We start from the raw sequence: 19,935 nt of genomic DNA on the forward strand, positions 1-19,935 counted from the left end.
CCCCCCCCTTTCCCTTCTCTCTAAAATCAATAAAAACATATTTTTAAGAAAAAGATCAGAGAGAAATATACATTATTATACTAACCTTCCTCCTTTAAACACAAAAGCATAAGCTTGGACAGTAAATGGGGTGGGGTAGAATGATTTAACAGCACCTTCTCTACAGAGGAGACTTTTAAAATTATGTCCAAACCCAATGAGCATTGTTTAAAGAGCATTTCTCAAGGGGTAAAAAAAGAAGTTTGAACATTGAGATTCTGCATTTGTCCTTTTGTTTATCTCGCTGTGTTTCAGACCTGTTACCATCAGAGCCGCATGGGGTCAGCGCTCTTTCCGAGTTCCGCAAGCACCAGCCACAGTGGGCTCCTCAGGAGCTGACCTGGTGGTTCTTAAATGAGTTGGGTTGAAATCATGGAGGTTGCAGTGTACTAATTGCTTTGACTGAATATAGTGCACAGCTTGGCTCCAGCTCAAAATGTGTCTGAATCAAAGGAGGAAAACATTACCTCTAACAGTACCTCTTTCTGCTCACAGGAATTTGGGTTTTGCTTAAAGCTGGCTCACAGGAAGTCATGAATTCTCCCCAAGGACGTATGCATCTTCCAGGAGTTTTTTCAGGCACAATGTAACAATGGTGAACAATTTCGCTGTGTGTTTCTAGAAGCAAGTCCTATACAATATCTATCCTGTACTGTCTTGGTTCGGTGAATGCCACAATAAATATGTACAAGAACACAGTTGGGTTTTGTTGTCGTCTGTTGTTGTTTTGTACTGTGCTGTCTGAAAGGAACTTCTGAGGAGGACTCTACAGATTCCCCTTCACGGGAGGGTAAGATCGCTGGACCGTACCTGGCACTGGCGCAGGACACAGGGCTCCGCAGGACTCTGCCACTTGAAGGAGCTATTATAGGTGTTTCCTTCATAGGTGCAACCTAGACCGGAAACGGAAGCAGGAAGACAGGCCAACGATGAATATGGGTTTTTTCCCCTTATCTTTGAAGTAAAAGAAGTCATGTCATCTCAGCAGGGACTGGTGATCACAGGACCCATCAAATTGCTTTGCTATTCTCCCCAAAACACAACTAAGCTTTTAAAATATCCATTTGGCTTTCACTTGCATTAATTCTTTGACTACTGAGAAGATTAACTGCACAGACTATATTTTCACATGAAAAAGCATGGATTGATGAGCCCTCTTGGCCAAAATGCATAACCTTGTGCGTGACTTTATTTATGCCACATGAAATATGAGGAGGACCGAGGCTAAAACAACACAGTGAAAGGGATCTTATATAAGATTCAGTGGACTCAAAATTGCTGAAGGTCAAGAGGGAAGGTTAAAACATGGTAGGAATTAAAAGCAGAAAATTAAAATATAGGAAATAATTGCAAAATTCCATTTCCATCTGAGTCTCCTGACAAGCTATGATCTTCACCAGCTGAAACCCCCCCAAGTCTTGCCTCCCAGCCCTTAGAGCTATGATTTCATATTTCACTTTTATTTATTTCAGGTTGTGAACTAGATTAAGGAAATCTGAACGGTCAATGTATAGATGATCACATGTTAATTCACTAGCCAAACAGAAGTCAGGCTCACCATGGAAACAAGCAGAAGCCAAAGGCCAGAGATCCTCAAAAGAGGCCCCTAGCCAGTTAAGTCCCTGTAGAAAGAGCCAAAGAAATAATGACGCAAAGCTCACAGCCTAGATCTTGATTTCATTTGTCTAAATAACACCCTCCTTCCTGTGTGTGACACTTTGTGGGAAGAAACACCACATATCAGATTATTAGGAGCCCACTGGGCAAAGGGATTTATCAGTGAGAATCCGAGTGCTTAGCCCAAATAGTACAGAGGCAGGACACACACATGGGATAATGTAGCACTAAAAGGACCCGCCTCTTGGTACCAATGATTGACGTCTGCCAAGCCAATCACATCAGTTCACATCAGTGTTCCTTGTCCAGGATACAGGGAGGAGATTCACCTCCTTCCCTGAATTCTGCTGTGGTAACAACAATAAACCCTTCTTACTACATACAAACAGAATGATAAAGGACTTCAGAACATTTCGATAGACATTTTCATGGGCTTGGAACCATGCTCTGAATTCCCAGAGGATTATGAATGATTGAAAAGAGCTCAGTAATGCTCTCCTCTCTAGTTCCTACAAATCAAATTACGAAAGTACACAGCTGATTGAAAACATATTAGGGAAATGCTTTCACTATATATTTTTTAATTTCCTTTGCATGAAGTGTTACAGCGATAAAACGTTCAACCACCGGAACCCCTAGCACACTACAAATGCGTACGCCAAACCAAGAATGAATACAGTGAATTTTCAACAATGAAAACCAATATAAAACAATTTGGGCGAGCATAAATCTTCCTGCACTCACGCACTCACAACAGACGCGCCCTGTGCATGTCTGATCCGCTAAGGCAGACTCGCGCGGATAATAAATAACTTGTTCTGAGAGAGGGAGGCGGGGAAATCAGGGGCCAAATCTAATTCGTGTTCAGTCCAAGTAAATATGAGATGCCTGCCAAGTCCGCCCGTGGGGTTTCCAAATATGTTATATATTTTCATCCTTCGGATTAAAAAAAACACACACAAAAAGCTGAAAGAAAGGGTGATTTTATGCCGCTAATAGGGCAGGCAAAGCTCTTGCCTTTTGACTGTGGAGGAGGAAGTGCTTACAAAACCCACACAGACCAAGAAGGGACTGCTGGCCAAGAGGCTTCTCAGCAAGGCCAGCTCATGTGCACGGGCTCCCAGGAGGGGAAAGGCCTCTCTGAATCATCCCGCTCGATGTGGGATAAAAGCTATTGGAACAAGTGGTCCTCGGTGCAGGGAATCCAGCAAGGTTTTCTGCTTCAAGTAACTGTCGATTGGAAGTTTGGCTCCTCTCCCCTATTTCAACATGCAAAGACCAAGGTCAAGTTGTAAATTTCTCTACTGCTTAACTGCCCTTGTTTGCCTGTCAGCCTACCACACCTGACTCCATAGAATAGATTTTCTCAAATGTGGGAGGAGTCTGAGTGACAGAACAGACTCAAAAACACCAGTGATAACCTCACCAGCATCATCTAATTATGGAGACTCCAGTATACCAAGCATAATGGTAGATTCCCTACCTAAGGGATTCTAGGGAATAAAATATTGAAAGAAAGGCTATGCCCCCTGCTCTCTGGTTCATAGTCTAAGATAAACATGTTATCCTAAGCCAAACACTAACACGAGCTATGTGAAGACACATGTACATGCAATCAAAAAGAACCTCGGGTTTACTCTAGAATTAATTCTTATTCTCTGTAAGGCAACTTTCTTTATAATAAATTCTATTAGCCACCAACTTTATGCTGCTAATACGGCAGACAGGCATTATCTTGCCTTTGTTTTTATTTTCACCAGAGGAGTAATATACTACATATCCCCTACTGGCCACAGTAGATGAGCGGGCAAAGAAAGGTTCCATTATACCTTAAGCACACTCGACAGTGCTCCTCAAACTACCTCTGGTGAAAGGCCAATTTGTTTTGTTTGTTTTGTTCTCCCAATCAAACATGGACTAAAACTTCCTCCATAAACTATAATCAAAATGAATTACTAGAAAATTTAAAAGACTAGGACAAAATATAAGCCTAATGCTTTATCATTAAATGTAACACGCATAGAATTACACACTTGAATTATAAAAATAAAAAAAATTCTAATTGTTTACTCTCCATTCCTGCACTTACCTAACTGTAGACCAGTCGTGGTCTATGGATCATCAGTGGCCGACAAAGCACATTTTGGGGTGCACTATACTGGGGGATGTGTTGGGTCAGGACCAACCCAAAGAAATAATCAAAATATTTCAACCTTAGATAGTTAGAACTAGAAGCCAACTTACTGATAATATAGATTATCTCCTTCACTTTACAGGTGGGAAGATATGCACAGGAAAATCAGAGAGCTTACTCAAAGTAAGAAGGCATTACGTGTGAAATTAACACTGGAATTTAAGTCCTGTGCGAAATCGACATGTACACACCCAGGTCTAAACTGGCAGTATTATTTGGGCACTTCCGAATTCATAATACCTTTGCACTGAGGACTTAAAGGCCCAGGAGAAAAGCCAATTCTATCCTTATAAAATTAAATGAGCAGATCCAAGAACTAAATGAAAGACTGGGTAAGTGGGGTAAGCAAATGAATGGTTAGGCAACCAGTAAAGTAGCGTTTCCTTGCTCTTTAAATATTTTTAAATAAACTTTCGACAAAAGAATTTATAAACATTCATTAGTTTTCGTCTGGCAATAAAAAAAAAAAAAAGCAGTGCCGAGTCCACAAGCTTCAATAAAACCATTGCAGCAGGAGGAAGTGGTTATTTTCTGATAAAATCACTAGACTTCATTTGAACCAATCGTCCTCAATCTGGGCAATTTTGCCTTCCCCCACTCCCCACCCAGGGCACTCTGAGTAATGGTAGGAGATATGTTCAGTTGTCACAAATGGAGGATCGAGGTGCTACAAACACCTAGTGGGTAGAGGCCAGGGATGCTGCTGACCATCCTATGATGCACAACAAAGAAGCAACCAGTTCAAACTGTCAACTATGCCAAGGCTGAGAAACCCTGATCTAAACCATCACACATCGCCCCAAGTGGTTCTTCTTTACAAGCCTGAAATAACACAAAAACAAGACGAAGCAAGCTACACTTTTCTTCTGTGTGTATATTGCCTTTTTTGCTTGTTTAATATTTTCAGGGTGGAGAAGAATTGCAGAGCTTTTTTTTTGGTAAACACACATACTCTTAGAGAGAAACTTGGCGTAGTCAATGAGTCAACTCAGAAAACATGTGGCAAGGGAAACAGGAAGAACACAAATAAATTGAGTCCACAATTAAGCAATCAAATTCATTTTTCCTATTAGTGGTGGCCTTTTTCAGTGGCCACAGTATCCCAAGGGAGAGAGAATACCACACATTTTCATCACTCTGTTGTTAAAATAGCTGTTAAATATCATCAGGACTAGAAAAAAAACAGCAATGGCCTTATAACAGCCTTCATCCCACCTGGTTTCACCCTTCTAATCTCAATCGGTCCATTTCTCAAGTTCACATCAGCCCACGAGCAGAGAACTTGATCTTCCCGCTACCAATAAGTCAAGCCCATGCCATGGCCCCAACTTACTTTACCAGCCCCATCCCCTTCACACCTGGAACTCCATCTAGATCCCTGGGATTATACACCTTTCCTTGATCATAATAAACTTGACTGCTTCTTAAAACAGGTTAAGTTCTTCAACCAAGGCTATCTGGCTTCCACCATCCCACTGACATCCCACTGAAGGGCCAAAACCAAGGACACCCAGTCTTTACCTTTTAGGTCCTCTCTGCGGCCATCTGACCACGCTTTTCTGCTTCTCATACACCCCACACACCTAGATGCTCTCCTCCAATTATCCTCACTCCCTCCACACCTGCTCCACTAAGCCTCTGGTTATTTCTCACCTGGACCATCACAGAGGCTCACTGACTGTTTCTCAAAGAAACAGGGCTTTCTCAAGCATCCTCCTGCACAGCTACAAGTGTGGGCTCTTTCAAATCCCCATCTTACTATCTCATTCGCACAGCTGAACTCTAACAGTGACCGGTTCACAGCCTGGCTGAGGTGTAGACTGGTACCCCCAACCTTCCTTCTCCAGACCAACTGGATCCGAGTCTCTGGAGGTAGGAAGTGGAGCCTTTACTAGTCAAACTTCGTACCATATAGAGCTCTCAGGCCTGGCCTGTGCTCACTGCTTCATTCTCTTACCTGCTGTTCCCAAACTCCCTCCGTGCAGGCATGCCACACTTAGAATCCGCCCACCCCACCAATATGGCCAGAAGGTCTCATCCCAATGTTTTGCAAACATTGGTCCCTGCTTGAAAAACCCAGATCTTACCCATTCCCTTCATCTCCATCATCCCCACAGTGACACACACCCAGGTCACCCAGGTTCTCCTTGACTTAACTAACTCTTCCTTCAAGATTCATCTCAAGGTCACCGCCTCTGGGAAGCCATCCCCACTCAGAGCATGCCCCTTCTCCATGTACACGTGGCCTCTGAAATATCCATGTCCAAATCCCTTACAGTACTTTGTGTGTAGCTGGTGCTTCATCACTGTTTGCTTTCACTGGTAATGAACAGTAAGTTCCAACATAGAGCCATTCCCAGAAACCACGGCGGCGAACACAGGAAGCATGACATTCCCTGGACCTCCTGTCTTCTCCTCTTGGCAGGTGGACAGTTCAGTTCACTATTCCACCCCCAGAAACAGCCAGCTTTTCTAGATCTGTGTCTCCTAACTGACTCCTTCCTCCTCTGTGGACCAGGCAGGCTATGACGGAACACAATCTGGAAAGCCCTTGAGCATCCCACCATCTACCAAACCTTCGAAATGACAAGTGTATCAACACTTTCCGGCCCCTCTTCCCACATTCTTCAGGACTCACCTCCAGCTGATTTTCAGAAGGTGTCTTTTTCTTTCCAAAATCCACTTCTGTCCCCCAAATTACTAGTTTATTCTTGTCCGTTGGGGGCAGAGTTAGCATGCAAACTACCAGTTACTTAAATTAAACCGAACTTGGGGTCTTTGAAGTCAGTTCATGCCGCATGGAGCAGGGTGGCAGAGCAGGTGGGTCTGCCAGGCTTTGTGGCTTCCGGGCCACCTGATCCGGCACCCAGCCCTGGACTTGGTCAGTGAGCCCCAATTCCCCCAGGCCCATACAATTTGTGTAATGAACCACTTTTCAGACGCTGTTCTACAGAAACATGCAAAAGTAGAGTCAGGAGGGATAAACATAAAATCGGACCAGCCATTCCAGAGCTTAAATGGTATCCTTAGGAGTTCATTGAAAACAGGCCGTTACTACTCTTCCAGGCCCTACCTACCGGGGATCCTGCAGGCAATGCTGCTTATTTAGGGCTAATGGAGATTTTATAGCCAAACCATTTCCTCGATCCCAAGAGAAAGAATCAGACCCATGAACTGAGTTCTTAAAGAGGAGCCTTCTGGCCACAACATTCGTTTTCATAGCTTCTTTGTTTTGTTTTCCAATTAGGATTTAAATATATGATTGAAATGAAATCATCAGCAATAGGAAGATAAATGATAGAAAGCTCTACTTAATTTTGATGGCTTTAGAAATAAAACCCGAATATACAGAAATATCAGATGAGTACAGATGGTGTGCAAGTTCAGCTCATTTCACCAATAAAAAGGAACGCAAAATCTCCATGTGACTGCCTTGGATATCTATGTGTTTATTGGAGTCTATAAAGTGATGGAATTGTGTGGCTTATAGAACCAGCCTCTGAACTGCCTAGGATTATGACATATACACTATCTGGCATATATCAAGGTAGTAACACAGATTCTATGAGCCAAAACTAATTCAGTATTCTATTTGGCATAATATGTTTTCTAACTTTTAAAATTTTTAATACAATAAAGGAAATATGCAATGTGTTAAGGGGAAAAAATACTTGCAACCACTTTTTTATATGAACACATGGTCCATCATTCCTGCATTTGCTCGGTTCTTTCAGAATCACCCCTCAATGTGGGAGTGCGTCCACCCCAGGCTGAGTCAGCATTGCAGCCGCTATCCCACCCTCAGAGCCCCACCTTCAGAGCCCACGCCCACTACTTCTGTGGGCAGAGGAGAAAGAGGGAAGCTGAGCTCACGCTGAGCAGAGTGGGGAAGGGAGGAAACATGGGAGAGACCGTCCTGTGAGGTCACCAGGCTGGTTTTCTGATGTGGGCAGGACATGTTGGTCCCCGAGGTGATTGCCAAGGATGAGTTCCAAAAACCACTTTCATAAACGTTAGCTCCATCATCCTCCAACAGAGAGAAAATTAAAATCATTGCATAATTATTATAGGTGAGGCATCAGACTTGGAGTTTTCACATTTTATCCAAAAAAATGCATTCTAGGCAGAGAACATTTTACCCCTAGTTTTCAAAACGAGGAAACCAGGATCCACAAAAGCTACATCACTCTGTGCAGGTCACGCAGACACTCTTTATCTTGCTCCGAAATCCACGTTCCGCTCATTAGCTGCGTCCTGCCAGGGGCCTGGGAGAAGCTCAGGGAGGGGCAGTCTCAGGAATAAAGATGATTCCCTGGGGAAGACGGCCCCTGCCTTTCAGGGATGCTTTACCATCATGTTCCATGATGTCTGAAGGCCAACATGATAAATTAAAATGCAGGCCTTGTAGCCGACGAGGCAGAACCTGGTTTTGAGGATTTATGTTTAAACTGTTCTAAACGCCTGAACCTTTGGCTCCCAATCACGCTGGGCCTCAGGCTTCTGATGCTATGAAGCTACAAACAATAAGAGATCAGCAGATTAAATTCAGACACCACAGGTGGATTCATGCCTTTTTCAGATAGGCACATGTTTCACAGCTCGGGGTGCATGGTAGCAGCTTAAGAAAATAAAGTCTCCCCACTTCATTCTTGTTTTACAAAATTATTTTAGCTATTGTAGGTCTTTTGCTTTTTTATAGAAATGTTAGAATAAACTTGCTTATGTGTAGAAAATACCCATGCTGGGCATATCCCTTTTCATACCATTTCTTAGGTTATGGATGTGAGAAAGTCAGGCTTGATGTACACACCATCCAGGATCCCATAGACACAGATAATAGTGTGGTGAAGGCCTGGGGTGCAGCAGGGGCTGGGAGGAGAGGTATGGGGGGGATGGGAGGACATCTGTAATACTGCCAACAATAAAAAATTGTAAATTAAAAATTTTTAAAAAATAGTTGATAATTTAAAAAACACAAAACACCGGACAATCTAAGTTATGCTGCTAAAAGCCCCGATTTTTAGTGTGTTCCAGTTTCCAAGGTGTAAATACTCCCACCATGGTCATTTCCAGCTACCAACACACCACTGTACCCAGAACTATTTATTAACATCAGAGGCTATTGGGTCTGTGAAACCTTTTCTCTGCCTACAACAGACCAGGAACATTTGGCTAGAGTTTAGGGTATTTTATGGGCATCAGAGGTCAAGCTGTTTATTCTATACTAGAGGCCTGGTGCACGGATTCGTGCACATTGAAAGGAAATTAATTATCAATATCACTATTTGCCCTGTCTCTATAATAGAAATGTCAACCAAATTCACAATCAACAATGACAGATTGAAACACACGTGTGCGATTGGCACCAGCGAGAGCTTTATATGTATCATGCATGCGCAATAGATAGCCTCTTATATATATAGAATAAACTTGCTTAATTAGACCTGTTTTCTAATTTAGCTAAACTTTTTCCAGCCCAGTGAAGCACTCCAACTTCTCTTTCAGGTAATTGTCAGCAACACAGGAGAAAATATCAACATGAAGCAGATTATTATTGTAGATCACGCAGGGAGAACAAAGGGTAAAATATTTAACTGCAGCAGTGTTTGACTATATTCTGCGCAGTGAGAAAACCTGAAGTCATTTTCAAAGTTTCAACATTTCTTACTTCTTTTCAGTTGGGTCAAGTTTCTAAACTTTCTAAATCTCCATTTTCTGGCTAATGAAAAGAAAATAGGATTCCACCGAGGCTCCTATCTACCTACTCCAGGACTTCCGTGAGAATCAAATGAGATGAGGTACGCGAAAACGCTTCACAAACATTCGGTTAAAGTGTAAAATGTTTGCACCTGGCTATAAAGCAAGTCATGTTCCTGGTCTGAAGAAACTCCAAGGAGGCTAGTTGCTAGGGAGAGGAAGCCAGGCATTGCTATGTGATGTCATTACCTGGTGCCCACAGCAATTGTTTTCAGGCTGGGCTGGGCTGTGGGCCACCTGGGGTCTTGGCAGCATTGCTGTGATTTGGTGGGGTGTTGCTCTGGGGTGTTAGCGGGGCCTGTGTCCCACTTGGGGGAAGCCAAGTGTTAGTTTGTCGGTGCCAGGTCCATGATGCTGTTTATTTTTAAACTAGAGGCCTGGTGCATGAAATTCCTGCACAGAGGGGAGGGGCTCCCTCAGGCCGGCCTCCACCCTCTCACAACCCAGGACCCTTCGGGGGATGTCCGACTGCCAGTTTAGGCAGTCGAACATCCCTCTCGCAATCTGGGACCGCTGGCTCCTAACTGCTCACCTGCCTGCCTGCCTGACTGCCCCTAACCACTTTGCCTGCCTGCCTGATCACCCCTAACTGCTCACCTGCCTGCCTGATCACCCCTAACTACTCTGCCTGCCTGCCTGATCACCCCTAACCACCTCTGCCTGCCTGCCTGATCACCCCTAACCATCTCTACCTCAGCCCCCACCGCTGCGGCTTTGTCTAGAAGGTCATCCAAAAGGATGTCCGGAATGACGTTCAGAAGGTCGTTCAGCTATCTGGTCTAATTAGCATATTACGCTTTTATTATTATAGCTGGTCAGTACGCATCATGGCAGCTCCTGTGTTGAGCATCTTCCCCCTGGTGGTTGAGTGCGTGTCATAGCTACCAGTGGGACAGACACTTATTGATACCTAGATAAAATACATAAGAATACCAAGACTCGCATCTTTTCCATTGTGGCATTGCATTTAGCCTTCCTCTCCTCCTAGCACATAAGAACTCATCATTTAACCAGGAAAACATTCATTCCTGTGGCTCCCAAGCTCCCCAGCTGGGGGCTAATAAGAATACAGCTGCTGAAAAGAAAAACCAAGATGGCGGCATAGGTAAACACTGGAAATTGCTGCCTCCCACAACCACTTCAAAAATACAACTAAAAGACAAAACAGACATCATCCAGAACCACAGGAGGGCTGGCTGAGTGGAAATTCTACAACTAGAAGGAAAGAGAAAAGCACACTGAGACTCAGAGGAGGTGCGGAAGTAAAGTGCAGAGGTACAGAGGCGCACGTAGAAAGGGCTGGCAACTGAGGATGCGATTGTCTTTTTCAATCGGGAGGGAGTCTCAAGCTCCCGACTGCTCTGGACTCCAGTTCCGGGCGAGTCTCTGGGGACCCAGACTCATTCGGGGAGAAACTGGACTGTCTGGCATCGGTCGGAACTCGAGGGCAGTTTTCTCTCAGAGGTGCTTGCAGCAATTACTGGGACACTGAGACTCGGGGTCTCTTAGGGTAGGACTGAGGACCAGCCATAGCTGTTTGCTCCGCCCTGTTGATTCCCTGAGACCCCGCCCCACCCAAGCTGTGTGCAGAGGCTTTTGCATATGAAAGGCCTGGCCCTTTGCAGTCTGAAAATTACCTAACAAACTGCAACCCAGAACTTCCCTGAGACCCAGAACTTCCAAAAGAAGGCCCAAGGCTCCACAGCAGCTTGCATTGCTTCACATCTGGGCCTCATCTGGGCACCTTCAAACCCCAAACAAAGAAGAGGAATCTGCAGATCTCTCCATAGCTCCTGCTGGGTAGCCTCAGGAAGAGGCTAAATTAGCACCTCCTTAGAGATCCAAGAGCCAGTGTACCCAGTGGTCAGAGTGGGACCATCCAGAGTAGAACTCCCCAGATCCATAAGGGACACACTCAGGGGGCAGATTCAGTGAGCACCAATGCCCCACTGAAGCAAGTCTTGCCCCAGAAAGGTGTCTCCAGCACAGAAGTTCTCCCACTGTAGACACAGCTGATTCTCACAGACAATTGGCCTGGAGGTCAATTCCTCCCAGTGATACCTACAGCAATCAAGGCTTAACTACAACAAGACTGTGCATAAAGCCCACAAAGGGCTTCACCAAGAGTGTCCACCTCAGGTAATTGGGGAGGCTGAGCCGCTGGGCCCTATAGGACACCTAGCACAGAAAACCACTCTATCAACACAGGGAAGCATAAAAAATGCGAAAACAAAGAAACAGGTCACAAATGACAGAAATGGAGGAAAGCAAATTACTAGATATAGAATTCAAAACCACGGTTATAAGGTTTTTCAAGAATTTTCTAGAAACCGCTGATAAATTTAGTGAGACCCTCAAGAAACCTAGTGAGACCCTCAAGTATATGAAAAAAGACCAACTAGAAATTAAGCATACACTGACTGAAATAAAGACTATTATACAGAGTTCCAACAGCAGACTAGAGGATAACAAGAATCAAGTCAAAGATTTGAAATACGAAGAAGCAAAAAACACCCAACCAGAAAAACAAAAAGAAAAAAGAATCCAAAAATATGAAGATAGTGTAAGAAGCCCCTGGGACAACTTCAAGCGCACCAACATCCGAATTATAGGGGTGCTAGAAAAGAGAGAGAACAAGATATTGAAACCTATTTGAAGAAATAATGACAGAAAACTTCCCCTACATGGTGAAAGAATAGACTTACAAGTCCCGATTAGCACAGAGAACCCCAAACAAAAGGAATCCAAAGAGGACCACACCAAGACACATCATAATTAAAATGCCAAGAGCAAAAGACAAAGAGAGAATCTTAAAAGCAGCAAGAGAAAGACAGTCAGATACCTACAAGGGAATACCCATACGACTGTCAGCTGATTTCTCAACAGAAACTATGCAGGCCAGAAGGGAGTGGCAAGAAATATTCAAAGTGATGAATGGCAAGAACCTACAACCAAGATTACTTTACCCAGCAAAGCTATTATTCAGAATTGAAGGTCAGATAAAGAGCTTCACAGATAAGAAAAAGCTAAAGGAGTTCATCACCACCAAACCAGTATTATATGAAATGCTGAAAGGTATCCTTTAAGAAGAGGAAGAAGAAGAAAAAGGTAAAGATACAAATTATGAACAACAAATACACATCTATCAACAAGTGAATCTAAAAATCAAGTGAATAAATAATCTGATGAACAGAATAAACTGGTGAATATAATCAAATCAGGGGCATAGAAAGGGAGTGGACTGACTATTCTGGGGGGGGAAGGGGTGTGGGGGGGGCGGGAAGAGACTGGACGGACAAAAATCATGCACCTATGGATGAGGACAGTGGCGGGGTGGGGGGGTAAGGGCAGAGGGTGGGGTGGGAACCGGGTAGAGGGGAGCTATGGGAGGAAAAAAGAGGAACAACTGTAATAATCTGAACAATAAAGATTTAATTTTTTAAAAAAAAGAATACAGCTGCCCAGGGAAAGCAGCCCACATGCCCATTGATGGGCGAATGAATAAAGAAGATGCGGCATATGCATGCAATGGAATATTATGCAGCCTTAAAAAAGAATGAAGTAACGAAACATGCTACAACATGAATGAGCCTTGATGTTAAGAAACAAATCAGACACAAAAGAGCACATAGTTATACTCAGTGAAGTCAAGTCATACAAACGGCAGAGGAGGAAATGAATTCCACACCTAATTCCAAGTCCAGTCCCCTTTCCCTCCAGTCTTCAGGTGACTGGGGGCTGTTATCACTATCCTCCGATGCACAGGCCCCACGGCACAGGAACTCCCTCTCATTCAGCACCTCAATGCGGCCTTCAGGGCTTCCTGAAGTCTGAAGTTGCACTCACAGCCTCCTGCAGCTGGCCATCCCACAGTCCCCAGAACTCAAAATGTCAAAACCTCAGAGTGCATGTTTAAATCAGACCCCTCTGCCTGTCCCGGGCCTGGCTCAGAGGATGCCCATACGTTCCCCAGAGGTCGGAAGGCTGCCTGTGTTCTACACCAGGTGGTCGCTGCCCGAGCACGTCTGCAGATAAACATCTCGGGTCCTTTCACCACGAAGCTACTGGAGACATAATTAGTTGGCTTTGGTGCCAATAAGCTCATCTGAGTGAAGGAGGCACTCAAGTTCACGGGCATACCAATGTACTTGGTTCACCTCCATTACCACATCAGTTCTGGTAAATGCACTCTCTAGCAGACAGAATCCTAAGGCAGATGCACATGAGCTCCCAACAAGGTTCCTTTCGAAAAGCAAACCTAGAACATGTTTTGCTGTTGTTAATCCTCACCCAAGGATATTTTTCCCATTGGTTTTTAGAGAGTGGAAGGGAGCGGTAGGGAGAGGGAAAGAGAGAGAAACATTGATGTGAGAGAGACACATAGATTGGTTGCCTCCCACACATGCCCTGATTGGGGCCAGGAATTGAACCTGCAACCTAGGTGTGTGCCCTTAACCGGGAATCGAACCCATGACCCTTAGGTCTGAAGGCAGAAGCTCTAACCACTGCTCAACCAGGGCACAAACCTGGAACATTTGATGTTAATAAAAAAAAAAATGCCAACATGTGAAGAGACTGATCAAAGCCCAATAAGAATGGTTATAACTGCAGCCTGGTGACTATTTTTAAAATAATAAAGAGGTGCATGTACATTCATACGTCTTTATATAGAGACACAAGTCACACCCACAGACATACATTTCATTTCATAGTCGCCAAACTTACCTTAGGCCACTAAGCTCATCAGAACTTGTCACCCATCAATAGGAAATTAACAGACGGGCATCAGTTGCTGGAGGCAGCACTGTCAGGCTGGGGGCCACAGGAGAGGACACCCAGGTGCTGAGAGCAGCACTTCAACAGGGGGACAGGGGCCTCCAGCCTCCTTCGTCACAATGGGGAACATTTTCAACGCGCCCACTTTAGAACAGTGAAACCTGGTACAGCCCAAGTCAGCAGCCAGCCTTGGCCATGGAGCCTTCTAACTCAGAGGCAACCACAAGCTCCCCGCTTACACTGCCTTCCAAAAGCCTACAGGATGCGAAAGACAGAGGCCCGGAGAGATGGACTGGGACAAACCTGACAGGGAAAGCTGATCTCTGGTTTACATTTTCTGACCAGTTTTAACAATGAAAACAGATTTTTGTAAAGGATGATTTTAATGTTCACAAAATCTTCTCAAACAAATAGGGTCATTTTTATTTAAATGCCAAAATAGCCTGGTTTATATTATGGAAAAGCCAAACTATGAAATATAGCTCCTTATACATCTTTTTTCAGTTAGAGAAAAGAAGAGTGAAAAAGAAACCCCCATACTTTTTTTGTGTGTTTTTTTTTCCCCCTCAGCTTTAAAAATATATTAATAACCCCCACTCAAATGTCTGGGGCTGGGTAGACAAAATTAGTCATACTGCTAAAGGTTCAAATAATTATCGGTTAAATGTACTTCCAGGCATACCATCATCTAACAATTTTCATCAAGAAACACATCAGTCTCCTCAGCTCTAAATAGAGGAAAATACAGCACTGTCAGTAGACCGCGGTAGCTCCATGGTGGGAATGTTCTTCAGAGCAACACACTCTCCCAAGATGTTTTAAGTGCTAGGTCAGCCTCTGCATTAAAACAGCTGGGAGCAGCCCTGACTGGTTTGGCTCTGTGGATAGAATGTCGGCCTGCGGACTCAAGGGTCCCAGGTTCAATTCCAGTCAAGGGCATGTACCTTGGTTGTGGGAGGTGTGCATGAGGCAGCTGATCGATGTTTCTCTCTCATCGATGTTTCTAACTCTCTATCCCTCTCCCTTCCTCTCTGTAGAAAATCAATGGAGTGTATTTAAAAACAAAAAAAAACAACAAAAAAAAAACAACAGCTGGGAGCAGCCCTAGCCCAGTTTGCTCAGTGGATAGAGCATCTGCCTGCAGACTGAAGGATCTCGAGTTTGATTCCAGACACGGGCACATACCTCAGTTGCAGCGTCCATCCCCTGCCCTGGTTGGGCACGTGTGGGAGGCAACCAATTGATGTTGCTGTCTCTCTCTGTTTCTCCCCTTCCCTTCCTCTCTAAAAATCAATGGGAAAATGTCCTCGGTTGAGGATTAACAACAACCCAGCTGGGAGTAAACTGGTGGAGACTTCTGTGCGGCGGGAAATGGAAAACCACGCTCACCGCATGCAGAGCCTGGCTCTGGAGGGTCCCCAGGAACCTGCTAAGTGGCTGTCCCTAGGAAAGGGGACCCGATGGCTGGGGTCAAGAGAGGGAGGAAGCCTGGTTTTACTATCGATGCCTCTGTATACTTTGAATTGCCTATTAAAACTCTTTTAGGAAATCAGGCACACACATCCTCACAAAGGAGTCAAGCTCATCTTGGGTACTGAAGAGGAAAAGAGTAAGTTAGAGTTTCCCAAAAGAATGTCAGTTAATAAAAAAAGCCCCTGCCTCTAAGCCACATGCCATCTTCAATTGCCTCCACACACAGCTTCCATCCGCATCCTTCCTGTGACGCGGTGGTCCACCCAGGAGGCTGTGGCAGACTGGTGCAGGCAAACTGACCTCAGGTCGGTCTCTCTCTCTCTCTCTCTCTCTCTCTCTCTCTCTCTCTCTCTCTCCCCTCTCTCTTCTCTCTCTCTCTCTCTCTCTCTCTCTCTCTCTCTCTCTCTCCTCTCTCTCCTCTCTCTCTCTCTCTCTCCCTCTCTCTCTCCTCTATCTCCAGACCCCTCCTCACTGCCCTGGTCTCTCCTCCCTCCTTATCTCACAGGCAGTGTGATACCAGCAAGAATGAGCCTCCTGCACCAGGGGCCCTGCAACTTCTCACAACTGTGTAATCTTGGAAAACAAGATCACCTCCCTCAACATCTGTTTCCCCATCTGTTAGGGCAGAATGATAACCATCACCACCACAGGGCTGAAGACAGCAGTATCTATGACTATCTAAAGACGGGGTCTGTGTGTATCAAAATAGTCTCCGAGTCTCGTTCGCAGTGTAGTGAAGATGAATGACAGAGCGTGGACCTTAAGCAAGTCCAGGTCGCTCCTTAATTGGGATGTGAAACCAGGGCAAACGGCATCATAAATACGACCGATGCTACTAAGAATTTGGTTGTGACTAAGGGGAAGGAACACAGAAGTGGAGGGAAGTGACAGTCTTTTGTTTGGGCAATGCATGGATGCAATTGTCCAAAGAAGTTTGGTTAAAAACAAACAGATGGACACATGCATGGCTAACTCAGCCTTTCCATCTTCCACAGTTTAAACAATAAGTCAATTTACTCCATCAACAAAGAGAGTGTGGTTATTTTTTTTTTTTAGTTGTGTGTTTTTTGGTGTTGTTTTTTTTTTAATGCTCATTCCTGTATATGATAAGTGGCTGGACCTCTTCAGAAACAGCCACATAGTAATATTCTAAAAGACACGGTCATGTTCCAGGTCATTCTCAAGGCAACATTGAGAAGAGGGCCCCTAATCCATGGCCTTGTACTGTATGAAAAGCAAGTGATAATTAATAAGGCTCCATCTTTAACTATTATTCACAGTTACACAGGTCAGCCCTTGGTCTACATAAATGAGCCCAATCCCCTTAAAATTTTCCATGCATGTTTTGCTCTCTAAATCTTATTTATCAGAACTGAGGAAGCCTGTCCTAATTTTGGAAATTGGTGTGCAAATATTTACATTTTACCTCTTTCCTTTCATTTTCTGAGACATCGTAGGATATTTTTTAAATCAAATATGAAAGTTAAACTGTTTTAAAAAATGCAGCCCATGGGATCACCACTCAGAAAAACAAGCCCCAGCTCACAGAAATCAAAGAAAAGAGAAGGCTGTGCAAAACAAACCCCAGTTGACAAATGAAAGACTCTTTTCTTACGTCTTCCGTCGAAGTATTGCAGACAATTAATATTTTATGCTCCACATGAAGGAGATGGAATCTGACCTATAAATATTTGAAACACACCTTATTTGTTTATGATCCACTAATAACAAACATATAGTCGGATAACAAATACATTATTGTTTATGAAAGAACCCCAAATGAAAGGGTGATTCTCAGTCCAAGTAAATACAGAAAACAGGCCAAAAATGCCTGTTTGGCTCTCAATGATCTCATTTGTTTTCATCAAGCAATATTGAGTGTTTTCTAATTAGATGACTCTTTTGCAGTGTTGTTAGATAGTTGGGTAAAAATGTATAACCATTCCTAACATAAAATGATCTGAAAAGTACACTGAAACACTGGCTTGAGAAGAGTTCCTTATAATTTACTTACTTAAAAAAAAAAAAAAGAATAATCTGGCTTCCTAAAAATTAAGAACAATTGGTAAGCAGTGCCATGCCATAAACACCCGGCATGTAGGTTAGTAAGTACTTGTAGAATAAATGAATGAATGAATGAACGAACAAATGAAGCACGTGAGTAATCAGAAGCAAACAGGAACACAAATGTGAACACAAATGCACACACACACACCATCAAGAATCCTCTTGGAAACCTGAGTTTTCATGTTTCTGTCCTCAACCCGAATTGCCTTTTAATAGCAACAACTCTTGCAGAGGAAAATAGACATCATGGTAGAATTCTGTTCCATTTTTGCCTGCCCCTTTCCCCTCCCCCAAACAATCAGCAACATACAAACAAAAACTTACTCCAGATTTGTGTTAATTCAACAGATCTGGAGGGAAGCCCGGGAACTGGTACTTTAACACGTTCCCCGGGTGATTATAAGTGGCAGGCAGTGCCTAAGAACTATTTCATGCCTTTGTGTGCCCTGGTTTCCCTGGGAGCCTTCCCCTGAACAGCCCTCTTTGGATGTGATTAACTCCTTCTTGTTCATGACAGTGGGTTGCCCCTTCAGGAAACCCTCGCCCGCACACTCCCAGCCCTGGGCCCACCCGCTGTCTGCCTCCCCTCTCACTGCTTCCCTGGAGAATGTCCCCCACAGATGGCATTTCTCTGACCCCTCCAGTAGAGCAATCTCCTTGAAGGCATAGACACCCTTCTGCTTGATCTTGGGGTCTATGATTTAACTTCTTTGGGCCCCCAGTTTCCTCATATGGAAAATGAGATAGAAATGACCTGCTGTGTGATGAGTATAAACCAATGAACCCATTACCCAGCATCTTGGGAAAGCAAGTCCCTCTGACCATGATGAAAACAACAGGTGGGGGGAAAGGTCTTAAAATCAACCAGGTAATTCACACCTCACAACCCACAGGGCCCGGGGCTTTTCCAAGGAACAGTGTCCTCACTCAGGAAAGATGTTCCTGACCAGCGGCCTGGCCTCAATCAAAGACTGGCCATGAGCCAGGAAAAACCCATCAAGAATGGCCATGGTCTTGTATGCATGCATATGAGCATAACCAATGGACATAAGACACTGGGGGGTAGGGGAAGCCGGGGTATTGTCAAGGGCGGGGGGAAAAAAAAAGGACACATATGTAATACCCTTTGTAATGCTTTAAGCAATAAAAAAAAAAAAAAGTACATAACAGCTGGCCTGGCCTCAATCAAAGACTGGCCATGAGCCAGGAAAAACCCATCAAGAATGGCCATGGTCATAACTACCAGGATGCAATGCACAGAAACTCCTGTAATGGTTTAAGGGATGAAATGAGGGTCCAATCGTTATACATAAACTATCAACACAATTACAGAAGTGCCCAAATATATGGTAGTACACATAGGATAGAATATGAATCTGAACACAAGCACAGCCTAATATGGGAATTCTCAATGGTCCAACTTCCTTAGTAGAATGAATGAGCTAACAATAAGCCTTCTCTGCCTTCTTCTCTCCATGCTTCTCCCATATTGAAAGTATCAAAACAAACACACACACCATCATAGCCTCAGAGAGCCTTCACATGCTTCGGATGCGGGGGATGCTCGGTAATTAGAATGTTGAGGATGATGATAAACAAGTAAGCAAAAGCAAACAAAAACCCAACAGCGTGTTCCGGGGGGACATGTGCACCGCAGGCCACAGGAAAGGAGGTCGGGGTGCGGGCGCCGTGGGAATGCATCAAAGACAAAAGCTTACGTTTCATTGGGAAGGAAAGCAAGCAGGCAACAGGGACCAAAGTGATAGCATTTGGGCTTCGGGACTCGGGCTCAGGTGGGCAGGGCATAGGAGGAGCCTGGGAAAAACTGAGAGTGAAACTACTTTACAGATGAAGATGCCCATGTGCGCGTGTACCCGCGTGCACAGCCCTCACATGGTCACCTCTGTGACCCTGCAGCAACTTGCCTCAGAAACAAACGCAATAGGCAGAGAGATGCTCACCACGCTTTCAAACCCCGACCGGGAGAGCCCCCTGACCACCACCAGCCCCCC

General features: G+C 44.3%; 1 protein-coding gene across 1 annotated transcript in view; it reads right to left on the reverse strand.

Annotated features, from left to right (window-relative positions):
- The window catches only part of BMPER (BMP binding endothelial regulator), a 174,542-nt gene that overhangs the window by 146,942 nt on the left and 7,665 nt on the right, over positions 1–19,935 (reverse strand). Inside the window, exon 3 of the mRNA XM_014452760.2 lies at positions 850–932. Coding sequence (XP_014308246.2) covers positions 850–932 — 83 coding nt within the window. The remainder of the gene's footprint in view (positions 1–849; positions 933–19,935) is intronic.

The sequence above is a fragment of the Myotis lucifugus genome, unplaced genomic scaffold, assembly GCF_000147115.1.
Source record: "Myotis lucifugus unplaced genomic scaffold, Myoluc2.0 scaffold_18, whole genome shotgun sequence".
NCBI lineage: Eukaryota > Metazoa > Chordata > Mammalia > Chiroptera > Vespertilionidae > Myotis > Myotis lucifugus.